The following is a 15,265-nucleotide window of genomic DNA, read 5'->3' as shown; positions in this document are numbered from 1 at the left end:
ATTGTTTCCTGTGATCAGTTAACTGGAATTAATTAATGACTGATGTCAGATTCACGGTTTCATCACATTTGCTGCATATTATAATAAACTTGCGTGCATATAAATCGACACACTTAAAAATTTGGTCATTTTTGATGTCTCGAATTTCCTAAACCTGTTGACCGATTTAAATGATTTTTTTAATATGGTATAGCTTTATTCTTTAACAATATCGATGCAATAATATTGTTGCTAAACAGGTAAATTTTAATTGTATACCAGGTGTACGAGTCAAACTGTGTTTTTTTCTCAAAGTTCGCATCACCTTGTAAAATATTCTAGCCTAGCATTTATAAAATACTAAAGCTAAAACCATATAAAACCAAACTATAGCCTAAGGTTTTCTTAACATTCTGTTTTTTTATTCATTCGCCTATGTTGGATAATAAAAAAGTCAGGTACTTTAACAACTAGCCATGTTCTTCATCAGTACAGGGTGTTTCTTAATAAGTGCGAAAAACTTTTAGGGGTAATTTTGCTTGAAAAAATAATGACAGTTTGCTTTATAGTCGTATGTCCGCAAATGCTTCGTTTCCGAGATGCGGGATGTTGAATTTTTTCTTATAAACTGACGATTTATTTATTGCTTTAAAACCGGTTTAGGTATGTAAATGAAATTTGGTGGGTTTTAAGACATAGTTATTTCACATTTTTTGACATACAATCAAGAATTTTATATTCACCATTGGCGTGCATACGGGTAATATGATCGGTCATATTACCCGTATGCCCACCAATGGTGAATATTAAATTTATAATTGTGCATGTCAAAAAATGTGCAATAATTACGTCTTAAAACCCACCAAATTTCATTTGCATATATCAATCAGTTTTAAAGCAATAAATGAATCGTCAGTTTTTAAGAAAAATTTCAACACCCCCTACCTATCTCGGAAACGAAGCATTTGCGGACATGCGATAATAAAGCAAACTGTCATTATTTTTTCATGCAGAATTACCTCTTAAAGTTTGGCATACTTATTTAAAAACACCCTGTATTAATGAAAAACATGGTTAGTTGTTAAAGTACCTAACTTTTTTATGATCCAACATAAGCGAATGAATCAAAAAACAGAATGTTGAGAAAACATGATGCTATAATTGTTTCATAATTTCAGTATTTTATAAATGCTAGAATATTCCACGGGGAGATGCGAACTTTGAGAAAAACACAGTTTGATTCGTACACCCGGTAGGTATACTTACAATGAAAATTTACCTGTTTAGCATCAATATTATTACAGCGCAATTGTTAAAGACAGTGGCGGCTCGTGGTAATTTAAGGAGGGTGTTCAATTAAAGAATGTAATTATACAAACGGTGAATAAGCGCTGCAGGCGAAAAATTTTTGGGGCCTCGCCAAAAAAGATGTTCTGTAAAATGAAACCTATCTTTGACCCGATTAGTCAGGATGTCACACACTTTTTTTGTTTTGTGCAGAATATGATACCTACTGAATGATGGCGCTTCTTCGGTGGTGAAGGTGGAGGCAGAAGTTACGAATATTGAAATGGCTTTGTCAAAACTGTTTAAAAATACGTTTATTTTAACGTTATCCAAAGACCGAGATTGAAATTATAGTTTTATTCTTTGAAAATACTAAACATGGAAAACAAAATAAAGAATGTAGTTTATCACACCCACATAATCACGAAGTTTTTCTATATTGTTCAACTTTAAAACGATGTTTAAACTTTTTGTTTCTTATTGCACATTCTTGTACCAAGTTTATCTCCGGCCAAGTTAGTCCATTCTTTTTATAAGAAGACGATTTTCAAAACTATTTGCATTTTCTTTTATAAACTTCACTGAATAACGCTCAATCCTAAAAAAACTACCTATCAATATTGTATTTAATAAAATCCCACAACAGAAAATGCCAAACTGTGAATCGAAACGCTCTGCCCCGGTCTCTGTGTGCAGTGCACAAATCGTCAATGTTTTAAGATAGGAGAATCACTGGTTCACGGATTTAAGGCCGATGCCGCAGTGCAGGAAGTTTGCTAGGATGGTGGATGGTAGATACCCACCTGGCGACCATCCAGATACTTATACCACGAATAATACAACGACGGTAGCCGCAGTGGCCTCCCACTACCATCTACCCACCCGGTGGTCCGCCAGGCGTCTATCCACCCATATCAGTCGTGTTTGATAATCCATCCGGGTAGCCTCGCTATGGATGAAAGCGTAATAAGTGCTGTGTATAAAAGAAGGGCAATTTGGGAGCAAAAAAAAATCCAATATTCAAGTCAGGTGAATTTAAAAAACAATTTTTGCCTTTAAGTCGATTTTTCTCCACTTTCTGAAAAGTTTAGTGAGTGAGTTTTACCTCTAATATGACGATAAGCTAAAAAACAAACCAAATGTAACGTAACAAATGAAACAAACGATTCCTCAGCAGTCAGTTGGATACTGACTTCATTTCACTCTTTCACTGCGTCCAGGATGCAGCGACCCTCCACCATCCACCTTTAAAATCCACCCTCCAAGCCACCATCTAGCATCCTGCAGTGCGGCATCGGCTTAAGAGCTCTCGTTCTTCTATAGGGTTACTGTATAGTGGCTGGGTTCAATTTGAATTCTGCACTTACCACGTGCATCTAGCGTAGCGGTGTTATGCTAGTAAATTATAAGATTAATAAATACAGTTATATTTTAATGATACTATATTTATGAGATTTAAGAAAAAATATTTTAATGATATTTATGAGATTTTTAAAAATATGTGTTTTAATGAAATTTGATTGGGTGTTCACTGCACAAGTGAACCAATGGAGAAACCTGGTTAAAGAATAAGACTATAATATTTTAAAAGAATCACTTAAATCAGACAACAGGGTTAGGAAATACGAGACATAAAAAATGACCAAATTTTTAAGTGGGCCGATTTCTATGCACCAAAGATGTTGAAAAAGTATGTATTTGTTACAAAGTACTCGTTACTTACGAATACCAGAAGTAACGATTACTATACAGAGAGGCAAATCGTTACTTTGATTACTCTGATTACTTCGTTACTTCGTACCAATCGTATTAGAGCAAGTAACGACTATTGTATCTACAACCAGTACACTTTATTACTTTCTACCAATCGTATCCCAGCGAGTAACCGGTATTTTACAAATGTTATCGAATATCGTTATCGGTATGAAGCGTTTTAAGGGTGTGAGCCTCAGAGCTTCACACTGTGAGAGCGAGGAGAAGATAGAAGATGAAACAGAGGGAGGTATAATGGAGGTAACATATGTAATGTATGTCATTAACAAAGATCGAATGCGAGAACCCTATATTTTTATCTAGATCTATATCTATACCTATACAAAATACCTACCTACTGAGAAATACGATTCTCGATATGATTACCGGTACTCAAATACAAAAGTAACAAAAGTAACAAAAGTAATCATAGTAATGAAATCATTTTTATCCCTTAAACAGATCCGTAAAGGTCGTTGTTATATCGGAATACCTATACAAAATAATCTACCTTGCTACTGAGAAATACGATTCTCGATATGATTACCGGTACTCAAACACAAAAGTAATCATAGTAATCAAAGTAGCGAATACTGTAAATGATTACTTTATACAAAAGTAACGATTTGTAACGAATACTCGAAAGTAACTATAATCAACATCACTACTATGCACGCAAGTTTATGTAATACTTCCGTAGCTGCTATTATAGCACACTTAAGTTGTTTTTTAGAAACATTAGAGCATCTTTATTGAATAATATTTCGAGAAATATCTACCCTTAATTTTATGCAAATAAACCTCAAAATGCTCTGCCCCAGCTCGGATCTCATAAATAATTCTAGGAGCTATTAAAGTATTCCAGAACATCTTTAGGCAAGTATAATCCAGTAGTTAAAGAGCTATTTAAATTTGTATATAAAACTTCTTAATGTATCCGAGATTTATCGTGTATTGTATTAGTGCCTTGAGATAGGTACTTAGAATGCACTGGAAGTTATTTTTATAACTAGTATAAATCTTAATAATGGTAAAGGACATTTTGTGGAAACAAGCACATACTTTGGTCATAGCTTGTTATAGTTGTTATAGTTTAGTTGTTTTGTATTGAAATGACGACTATTTGCTACCTGTTTAAACTAGCATAATAGAAAATAAAGTCATACATCGCGCATCGTTCATTACTATTATGGTATATTACTTACTATATGGTACTCTTATTATAGACCGGGAAGTATCGTCGCCCCCGGTAGCGAAATTATTCCGATTCGATTTTTTTGCACAAACTTACTCAAAAAGAGGTCCTTATAACATATCCACAGGGTGCCGGGCGGTGCCGTGGTCGAAAAATTGTTTAAACAATTTTTTTTAAACAAATTCACAAAAATAATTTTTTCATTTCGAACAAAAATTTTTTAGATAAATTGGCTTATTCTGAGCAAAAAAGGTCTCTTATCTTATCTTGTCATTTTTTTCTAAAATTGATTGGTGTCGAGTTATATGCGATTAAAAATTTGAAAAATGCGAAAATGGCCATTTTCAAGGCTTAATAACTCGATTAAACATTATTATTATGAAATTCAAAAAGTCACCAAATCAAGGTTCAAATCCCTTCCTCATGGTCCTGAAGAGATTTTTGTCATTATTTTATTAGAAAGCTGTTATTTTTAATTATTAACAATTAGCGCTATAGTCCAGATTGTATCGTCGCCCCCGTTAGTGAAATTATTCCGATTCCATTTTTTTGCAGAAAACGAGGTCCTTATAACATATCCACAGGGTGCCGGGCGGTGACGTGGTCGAAAAATTGTTTAAACAATTTTTTTAAACAAATTCACAAAAACAATTTTTTCACATCGAACAAATTTTTTTTAGATAATTTGGGACATTCTGAACAAAAAAAGTCTCCTGTGATTTTTTTCTAAAATTGATTGTTGTCGAATTATACGCAATTTATAATTTGAAAAATGCGAAAATGGCCATATAACTCGACAACAATCAATTTTAGAGAAAAATCACAAGAGACCTTTTTTGCTCAGAATAACCCAAATTATCTAAAAAAAAATCGTTCGCAATAAAAAAAAATATTTTTGTGAATTTGTTTAAAAAAGATTGTTTACACAATTTTTCGACCACGGCACCGCCCGGCGCCCTGTGGATATGTTAAATAAGGACCTTGTTTTGAGTAAGTTTCTGGAAAAAAATGGAATCGGAATAATTTCACTAACGGGGGCGACGCGACGGATACATGCTGTTAATAATTGTTAATAATTAAAAATAACAGCTTTGTAATAAAATAATCACAAAGATCTCTTCAGGACCTTCAAGAAGGGGTTTGAAACTTGATTTGGTCACTTTTTGAATTTCATAATAATAATGTTTGCTCGAGTTATTAAGCCTTGAAAATGGCCATTTTCGTATTTTTCAAATTTTTAATCGCATATAACTCGACAACAATCAATTTTAGAAAAAAATGACAAGAGACCTTTTTTGCTCAGAATAAGCCAATTTATCTAAAAAAATTGTTCGAAATGAAAAAATTATTTTTGTGAATTTGTTTTAAAAAAATTGTTTAAACAATTTTTCGACCACGGCACCGGCCGGCAGCCTGTGGATATGTTATAAGGACCTCTTTTTGAGTAAGTTTGTGCAAAAAAATCGAATCGGAATAATTTCGCTAGCGGGGGCGACGATACTGCAGGGTCTATTAGGCAAGTGGCACACTCCTAATTTGAGGCTTAGAAATCGAAAAAGCGACCATGATAGGTGAATGGAAAATTTTGGTCACTCTTTATGACTTCGAGGTCACTGAATTCGAATATGAAGTTTATTTTTATATAAAATTGGTGGATATAAAATATGTTCAAAAATCAAATTTTATGTTAATATACGAAAAATCAATTTTGTTGATTTTTCACATTTACCTCGCTGTATCTTTGGTCGCTGTAAATATTTCCTTTTGAAAATTTTACTTTTGTCATCTTTGAAGAATTTAGATAACAATAAGATTCATCCGACATGTTTAAACACATTAAAAGAGAAGCTGTTAATTTTTAAACGTTTTGTCGCCACATTTCGTTAGTTTCATGTTTACTTATAAAAGTTGGGTGACAAACTTTTTAGTTTATAGTTTTAATCAACACAGCATTAAAACATAAATCATGAAGAAGTATTCTGGAAAATTTCATGTCAAAATATACAATAGGAAAAAAGTTATGTGACCTTATAGACGAGTCGCACTCCCCCAAAAAAACGCTTATTTCTCGAGATACTGACCACGGTGGTGAATGGCTAATTGGTCTTACTTTATGTTTTTGATGGCGCTGAAAACGAAAATGAGGTTTATTTTGAATTTGAGATGGGAGAACATTGTCAAAATCGCAATTATACTCTAATAAAAAAATGAAATCACGTTTTTCTTAAAATTAAAAGTTGCTCCATTTTTTTTTTCTATAAAACATTTTGTTCTTTGTATTCTATATTTTAAAATAAATTTGATTAAAAAGCTAAATTTCAAATTTTGTTACTCAACTTTTGCGATTAAACTTTGCACTTTTTAAATCTGCACCTTTCACTTTAAACAACAATTCATGTCTTTTATTATAATAAGACAGAAAGATTGAAACAGGTCCCATTGTCTTAAGGAAGGTGAAGGTCTTCAGAAAAAAATATTAAAATGGAACATAGTTGTAGCGAGTTAAACGCAAAAAAACGTGATTTCATTTTTTTTTATTTTTGGGCAAAATTGCGATTTTTACAATGTTCCCCCACGTGAAATTCAAAATAGACTTAATTTTCGTTTTCAGCACCATCAAAAACATAAAGTATAACCAAAATTAGCCATTCCCACACCGTGGTCGAAAAATAATCGTTTTTTTTTTTGGGTGTGCCGCTCGTCTATAAAGTCACATAACTTTTGTCCTATTGCATATTTTGACTTAAAATTTACCAGAAAACTTCTTCATGAATTATATTTTATCGCTGTGTTGGTTAACATTATAAACTAAAAAGTTTGTCACTCAACTTTTTTTAGTAAACATGAAACTAAGGAAATCTGACGACAAAATGTTTAAAAATTAACAACTCCTCTTTTAATTTGTTTACACATTTTGGGCAAATCTCGTTGTTATCTCAATACTTCAACGATAATACAGTAAAATTTTCAAAAGGAAATATTTACAGCCACCAAAGATACAGCGAAGTAAAGTTCAAAAATCATCAAAATTGATTTTTGGCATTTTTGCATAAAATTTTATTTTTGAATATGTTCCACCAATTCTAGAAAAAATAAACTTCATATTGGGATTCAGCGACCTGGAAAACATAAAGAATGACTAAAATTGGTCATTCATCTTAAATTTGATTTTTGTGGTCGGTATAACCGGTGAATGATGTATTAATATTTCAATCAACGGTATAACGCAATTTTAGGGGTTGCTGTCGCTCGCCTATATAGCCCCTCTTATTTTATACAGACATTTGAATTAACCCTTAAATTATTGCCATTTCTTCTTTTTTGTCTTTAGGTACAAACGTCGTTTTTTAAGTTTTGCAAGTAAGATTTGCAATATTGGAAATTGTTTTTTCTAACTTAATTCTTTTGATAGAATATCTCTCTTGCTTCTGTTATTGCAAAAAAAGTAATTTGGGATAAACAAATTGAATAACTTTTAAACTAATAATTGATAAATCACTCTAAAACTTTAACCATATTATTAGTACCATAAGACGTAAAGTAAAATAGTGGGTTAAAGTGAAATAGCTCGTTTTCAAATTCTTCTGCAAACGGAGTCATCACCATCACTGTTTACAATCCCATCAATGTTTAGAAGTGCATAGTACGTGCTTATTTATCGACCATTTTGTAACGGTCGTCTGTCGATGTTATTGAAAATATCACTGTTTTTACATTTTTGGGCGACTATTTGTAAAATCTGAAGGTGAGTGTAATTGCTAATTATTCTATCTTAACATATTTTTAACCCGAGTTTTAACCTAAACATATTTTTGAAAGGAACACACAAAAGCAATCATACTTAACCATTTTTTATACAAAATTTAGATTATTAGGTTTGGGTTAAACGTTTTTACTTTGCTTTTAAATTCATTTGGGGCAATGTGAAATGTTAATAGGTGGAGCAAAGTGAAATATTGTTTCACTTTGCCGCACATGTAATTATACTTGATTGCCACCATTAAAAAAGAATATCTGTGTTTCCAGGTGCAAAATGCGAAATTATAACCGAAAAACGACCCAACAACAATAGTCTGTGAAACCAATGACATCTGGGATCAGATCTTTGCGAACGGGCATCCTTTGCCAAAATCAAGCTGCTATGCAACACGGAATTTCTGTTGCTACGTTAAATCGGAGGATTAAATCCAGAAAAAATGAGGAAGAAGCGCCAAGTAAGAAGCTAGGCCGATTTCAAACGGTACTTAGTAAACTATTTCCCTTTACCCAACCATGCGGGGCAAAGTGAAAAAAGACAATGCCTGACAAACCCACGCGTAACAAAAAATTTACTGACTTAATTTAATTTATATTTCGAGATAATGATCTTAAACTTTACTGTAATAAGATGTATTTTTTACAAAATTTCATTTCGAAAATTGTAAAATTTATTTAATTTCAAATTTTAGCTATTCCATTACCTTACTCTCCCCCTTCTTCTTCTTCTTCTTTTGCCCTTTAATTCGTCTAATTTTGAACATAGGCTTCCCCCAGTTTCCTCCATTCGCTTCTGTTTAGTGCTTTCTGTTTCCAGTGCGTTCCTCCTATCTTTTTAATGTCGTCTCCCCATCTCATCTGGGGTCGTCCTCTTGCTCTCTTTCCTGTCCATGGTCTCCATTGTTGTATCGTGCTATTCCACCTATTGTCCGTTTGTCTAGCGTTACGACCTGCGAAGCTCCATTTTAGCCTGGCTATATGTTGGCCTGCGTCTTTGACTTTTGTTCTACATATTTCTGACCCAGTTGTTTTGCTTTTTGTCTGTCAATTTTACTCCTAGCATTGCTCTCTCCATGGCTCTTTGTGTCTTCATTATTTTATCCATGTTTGCCTTTGTCAAGGTCCATGTTTGGCATGCGTATGTGAGAATTGGGAGTATGCACTGGTCAAACACTCTTGTTTTTAAGTATTGTTGTATTTTTTTTTATTCTTTAGGACCCATTTTAATTTTCCAAATCCTGCCCAGGCCAATCTGACCCTTCTTTTTACCTCCGCTGTTTGGTTTTCCTTATTTATTTTTATCATCTGTCCCAAATATATATAATCATTAACCGCTTCTATTGTGGTGTCGTTTAGTATTACGTTTCTATTGTCTTGTGTGTTTGTCATTGTTTTTGTTTTGGCAAAATTCATTTTTAGACCTATTTGTTCGGATTCATTTGCTAGTTCGGTTAGCATGGTTTGTAGTTCTTCAAAACTTGATGCTATGACTACTACATCGTCTGCATATCTTAGGTGGTTTAGTTTCTTTCCATTTATGTTTATTCCCATGTTTGTCCATTCCATTGTTTTGAAAACATCTTCCAGTGCTAATGTAAATAGTTTAGGAGAAATAACATCTCCCTGTTGCACTCCTCTGTTAATTGGTATGGGTTTTGTGGTTTCTTCCAATTGTACTGTCATTGTTGCTTTCTTATATATATTATGTATTAGCATTCTGTATCTGGAATCTATTCTACAGTTGTTTATATCTTTTTCTATTGCCCACATTTCCAGGCTGTCAAATGCTTTTTCGTAGTCAACGAAAGCTAAGTGCAGATTTATATGGTATTCGTTAGCTTTTTCTATTAGTGTCCTAATTGTTAGAAGATGGTCAGTGGTGCTATATCCCTTTCGGAATCCTGCCTGCTCTACTGGTTGATACGAGTCCAATTTGTGTGTTAGCCTGTGGTTGATAATCCTCATGAATAGTTTATACGTTTGCGACAGCAATGAGATGGGTCTGTAATTTTTTATGTCCTTTCTGTCGCCTTTGTTAAATAGCAGGATTGTAAGACTTTCGTTCCATTCGTCGGGTATTTCTCCTTTATGTAGACACTGATCTATGTAGACACAGATTTCTTAATGTTTGTAAGATTTCTTCTTTCCCTTCTTTCAACATTTCAGCAAGGATTCCATCTGGTCCTGGTGCTTTGTTGTTCTTTAATTGTGATAGTGCTGCTTCTATTTCATAATTTTCTATTTTTGGTAATGTTTCTGAGTTTACATTCGTGATTGTTTTCTTGATATATTCCTGAGTGTTGAAGTTTGCGTCTTTCTTTGAGGTGTATAGTTCTTTATAAAACCTTTCTACTTCTTCTGATATCTTATCTTTTCTTCTCTCTTCCCGTCCTGTTTCATCCTTTATTGAAATGAGTAATGGTTTCCCTAAATTTGGTCGTAAGCATTTTAGGCCCTTATTTCTCTCAATTACTTTCTCGATTTCATTTTCAGTGTGTTTTCTTAGATCCTTTCTGTTTTTCTCCTAATAAGTTTGTTCAGTTCTACGTATTCTACTGTGTTTCTTTTGTTTTCGCTTATTAGTTTTCGTCTACTTTCCATTAATTTAACTGTCCCGCTACTTAATCTATTTTCTTTTGTTGTTAGTTTTTTGGCAGTTTTCATTCCCGCTTCCAAGAGTTTTTCTTTCATTTCTTTATTGATCTTATTAATTTCTGACTCTTCCTTTGCTACTTTTGTTTATAGTTATACTAGTTTATAGTTACTCTCCCCTAGTTATCATTTATTAAAAATTAAGAATTTTTAGGTTTTTTACAGTTTTTTAAGCTAAATAATTAGTAAATCAATATTCATAAATCTCCATTTTAAAGCTTTAAACGCGTTATAAATGTCAAATAATTACCTCCAGATTTGTTCAAAATGATTTACTGTCTACTTGTAGACGAAAGTTCTGAAAATGGTGCATTTTTGCCTTCAATTATTGTTAATAATGTAAAAATTACACCGAACCCACTGCGAGAAACACAGCTACTATTTCAAAAAAGAGAGTTCGAGAAGAAGATACTCCAACCCCAGACATTTACAGGGAAGAGTTCGAAAAACTATTTACAAAAGGACTCGATTTTGTAAGTGAAATTCCTTTGTATGCCTCACGTAAGTCTACACTTTGTCGTTCAAGACATTTACAAACTGGTGTCAGACCAGAACCAGCGTCGTCTATTGAAATAGATATCCCACTGGAAATGTTGACATTAGAAGATGGTCAGAGTTTTTTGTGTTTTGACGACACTGAAGAAGGAGAAAGAATTTTATGTTTTTCGACTTCGAAAGCAAAGGAAACGTTAGCAACAAAAACAGATTTTTTTGTCGACGGTACATTTAAGAGCTCCTCCAAACAGTTTACACAAATATAAACCATGCATGTTGATATGGGCAGCACTGACGACGAAACAAGAATTGTTCCTGTGTTGTATGCGCTTCTACCAAACACAAAAATGAAAACGTATAGAAGGCTGTTTACAGTACTGACAAAAAAACTAGGCGGACGGAAACCAACAACAGTGACGCTTGATTTTGAAGATGTTGTTATTCAAGCTCTCAAAACTGTTTTCCCAGATGTTAGACTGCATGGATGCAACTACCATTTTAATCAGTCGCTTTGGAGGAACATTCAGTCGATCGGACTGACAACACAATACATTAACGACGATAACGTTAGACTTCATTTAAGAATGTGTTCTGCATTGGCATACTTACCTTTGGAGCAAATAGAAGACGGGTGGCTAATTATTCAATCTGATTCTCCGGAAGATGAAAATTTGACAAAATTTTATGATTACTTGACTTGATTACTGATTACTAATGGCTAGAAAATCCAGTGATTAGCATGAAAATGTGGAACTGCCATGGCCTCCGGAACAAATAATGTCGTGGAAGGATGGAACAACCGGTTAAACAGAATTTTAAAGAAACCTCATCCAAACATATACATTCTCATAAAAAATTTAAGAAAAGAAGCAGAATATTTCGATTTCATATTAAATAGAATGGACTTAAACCTAGAAAATAAGAAACGAAAGAACATGTATATTCAACTGGATAATAGGATAAAGAGTGCAACAGAACTATTACAGCGCTCTTGTGATATAAAATCATTTTTGGTATCCGTGGCAAATATTCAAAAATTTCACTAAAAAAACATTAAAATAAAACAAAGATAAAAAAACAGAAAAAATAGATAAAAAAGCTGAAAAAATAGATAAAAAAGCTAAAAAAAAGATAAAAAAAACAAAAAAAATAAACATGCCTATGATTTTGCCTGGATAAAAGACATGAAAGCATCTTAGGGAAGGAACTCCCATTTTTAAATTTATAATACTTTTTAACATTTGACACAAACAGTAAGGTAGCCAATTTATATAGAAATAATCAACAATTCGGTAATATTTTATTTATGTGACACTAAGGGCCGGTTGTTCGAACGCTAATCAACAATGATCATTATCAAATATTTAATTACTGTCACAACTGTCAATGTCAACTTTGTTTGGATTGCTGAAAACATAATTATTGATTACAATTATGAAATTAGTTAATCAATTATGTTAATAATTGTTATGTTAATTGATTAACTAATCTCATAATTATAATCAATTATGTTTTCAGCAACCCAACCAAAGTTGACATTGACAGTTGCGACAGTAATTAAATATTTGATAGTGATCATTGTTGATTAGCTTTCGAACAACCGGCCCTTAGGTTTATTAAATCAACTATCTTCATTTTTTTTAATTAGTGCACATAAATCTCACTAAACTCTCAAAAGAAGCAAGTTTTTTTATATCAAAATACTTTTTGCCGTAATAAAATTATTAGTAAGCATTTTCTCCTCTTATTAATGTATATATGGTAAATATTATTGAAATCTTACAAACATTTGGTTAATTATTCATGTGAGAGTGGTAGAAAAAGGTAAAAATATTACTTGTTTATTAGGCAATGACCGCACATGCAACGATAAAATCAACATATTTTTGTATGACTGCAAATGCAACGATAATAGCCGAGATCGCAAATGCTACGACCGCATCTGCAACGACACCAGTCAAACGACTTACATGACGCCACTACATCCTTACGAAGGAGAACAGATAGAGGAGGATATTGTTTGCCTGATCTAATATTTCAAATAATATGTATTTTGAAGTTATACTTCTTTGGGTGCGTTTGGGAATAAATGTATATGTGCGCGAATTCATCAAATTTTTGGTGCCACGCGCAGATGAAACTATATAAATATGTTTGCTCTGATTGTCCAAAAAAACATATTGAAGAATTATTCAATATGGCGGCTATGGGTAAACAAATGTTGGGTTTTAGTTTTTATTGTTGTGAGGACAGAGACAAAAAGTTTATAATTGTAGTCACTTTTTAAACAGTTTTTAAAAGCAACAAGTAATTAATTGTAAATGTTTTAGTATAGTAATAAAAAATTACATACCTACCTATCTGGACAATGTAAAATGTAGAAGGTAATACTTCGATTTAAACAATTTCATTTCCAACAAAATTTCTAATATATTCATCTAATATATTTTTTTCTTACTCTATATTTTGTTGTATTTTAATACTTTAATTCCACAAAAATCAAACGAATTTAAGTTAAATAAAATATAAATAAACTGTTTAAAGTAAATATGTTGATTTCGTTGAAATCGTATAATACCTTCTTTCGTGCGTACAAAGTACACACACATTCTGTTTTTTTTTTTTCGATAAAAAGCTTTGATACTGTAATTGAACAGAACATTGTTTTTGTAAATCCATCTATCAGTTTAATTAATTAGAATACGACTGAAGTGCCTATCCATTTAGACTGCATATTCCCTTTATACTCTCCAAATGACCTTCATAAACAAGTTACATATGAAATGCAGCTTAGCTGTCACAATGTAATGGACCGCAGCTCCCGTTTACCCTTCTCTCTTAGCAATTATCATCCGAATTATGCTGATTGTTAACATGCTACCATCTGTATGTGCACTGTGTAATGTGCACTGTGACTCTTTATGGCGGTGGCAGCATGGTATATTCACTAGGGCGTACATAAACCAATACACACAATTATATTAAAATGAGAGCACTGGCCTATTCAAGTATGTAGTTTATTTTTTCCCAATTTTGTTTTCATAGCTTTATTAATAGTTGGAAGTAGAGCGGAGTGGAATAGTTATTTTTTACGGCCGTCCTATTAGAGCCACTTTCACGCACGCATTTCGTTTCCGAAAGTTGCACTTTCCCGCACGGCGTGCGTGAAAGTAAATTTTCCCGCACGGCGTGCGGGAAAGTAAAATACCTTGTAATATGGCATTATAATATATTATAATACATGCAATAAACTAATATTTAGATATTATTTACTAATTTATTTCAAATTTATCTTATTGTGTTCATGTTTTAATGAAATTAGCGCAATTATTTCATTCATAGGAGATTCTGACCAATAGAAAGATACAGAAATAAAAATTAAACTAATAATTTTTGATAATATCCCGTCGTCAAGTATATTACGTCAGATGCCCTTCGTTGCTACGAAAAAATATATTCAGTGGCATTAATGACAAAATAATGTTTTAAAAATTATAAAAGTGATGACTTTCAACCGTCAAATATTTATAACAACTGTGTGTTTAACTGTACTAATTTGTAACTACATAAATAATTACAATAAAATTTTGGTTTTGAACAGTTTTATTCATGAAATAATCGCAACAAATTGCACTCGATCTCTAAAATTATTATGGAATTTTAGAGCTCTTGTGCAATTACTACTCATTATTTCATTCATAGGAGATTCTGACCAATAGAAAGCTGCAGAAATCTAAAGGGTCGTTTAAACACAGCGATAAATCAAACAACTTATCAAGGTCAATCGAGTTGTTGCAACTTATCATTGTGTGTAAACGGTGCATCGCACAACTTATCAAAGTTGGAGTTGGGTTGAAGGTGGTATCGCATTGAATCGCAGCGTCTAAACAGCGTTTCAACTTGTCATCACAACTAGTTGCTGTGACTTATCGTTGTGTTTAAACGACGCTTAAATTAGACTGATTATTTTTTCATGATTTTAACTTCCAATCGTATAGTAAGATATTTGATCACGTGTTTAATTCTGTCCAATCAGATTAAAATTATACTGAGAATTATCTACTGTAGAAAATTACCGATAGAATTTTTTTTAAGTAGATTGTTTCTGTTTAATGGCAACCAGTTTCCTAGTTTTGACAACTGTCACAT

The 15,265-nt window shown here is 32.6% G+C and overlaps 2 protein-coding genes across 5 annotated transcripts in view; one reads left to right on the top strand and one right to left on the bottom strand.

The window, feature by feature from the left end:
- Positions 1 to 13,149, top strand: part of LOC126886096 (uncharacterized) — an 80,687-nt gene extending 67,538 nt beyond the window's left edge. Inside the window, exon 3 of the mRNA XM_050652939.1 lies at positions 12,965 to 13,149. Within this exon, the coding sequence (XP_050508896.1) occupies positions 12,965 to 13,149 (185 nt within the window). The remainder of the gene's footprint in view (positions 1 to 12,964) is intronic.
- The window catches only part of LOC114339984 (uncharacterized), a 1,283,677-nt gene that overhangs the window by 281,285 nt on the left and 987,127 nt on the right, over positions 1 to 15,265 (bottom strand). The window lies entirely within an intron of this gene.

The sequence above is a fragment of the Diabrotica virgifera genome, chromosome 6, assembly GCF_917563875.1.
Source record: "Diabrotica virgifera virgifera chromosome 6, PGI_DIABVI_V3a".
Taxonomy (NCBI): Eukaryota; Metazoa; Arthropoda; class Insecta; order Coleoptera; family Chrysomelidae; genus Diabrotica; species Diabrotica virgifera.
The sequence above is the reverse complement of the archived record's forward strand: the minus strand, read 5'-3'. Positions and strand labels throughout refer to the sequence as shown.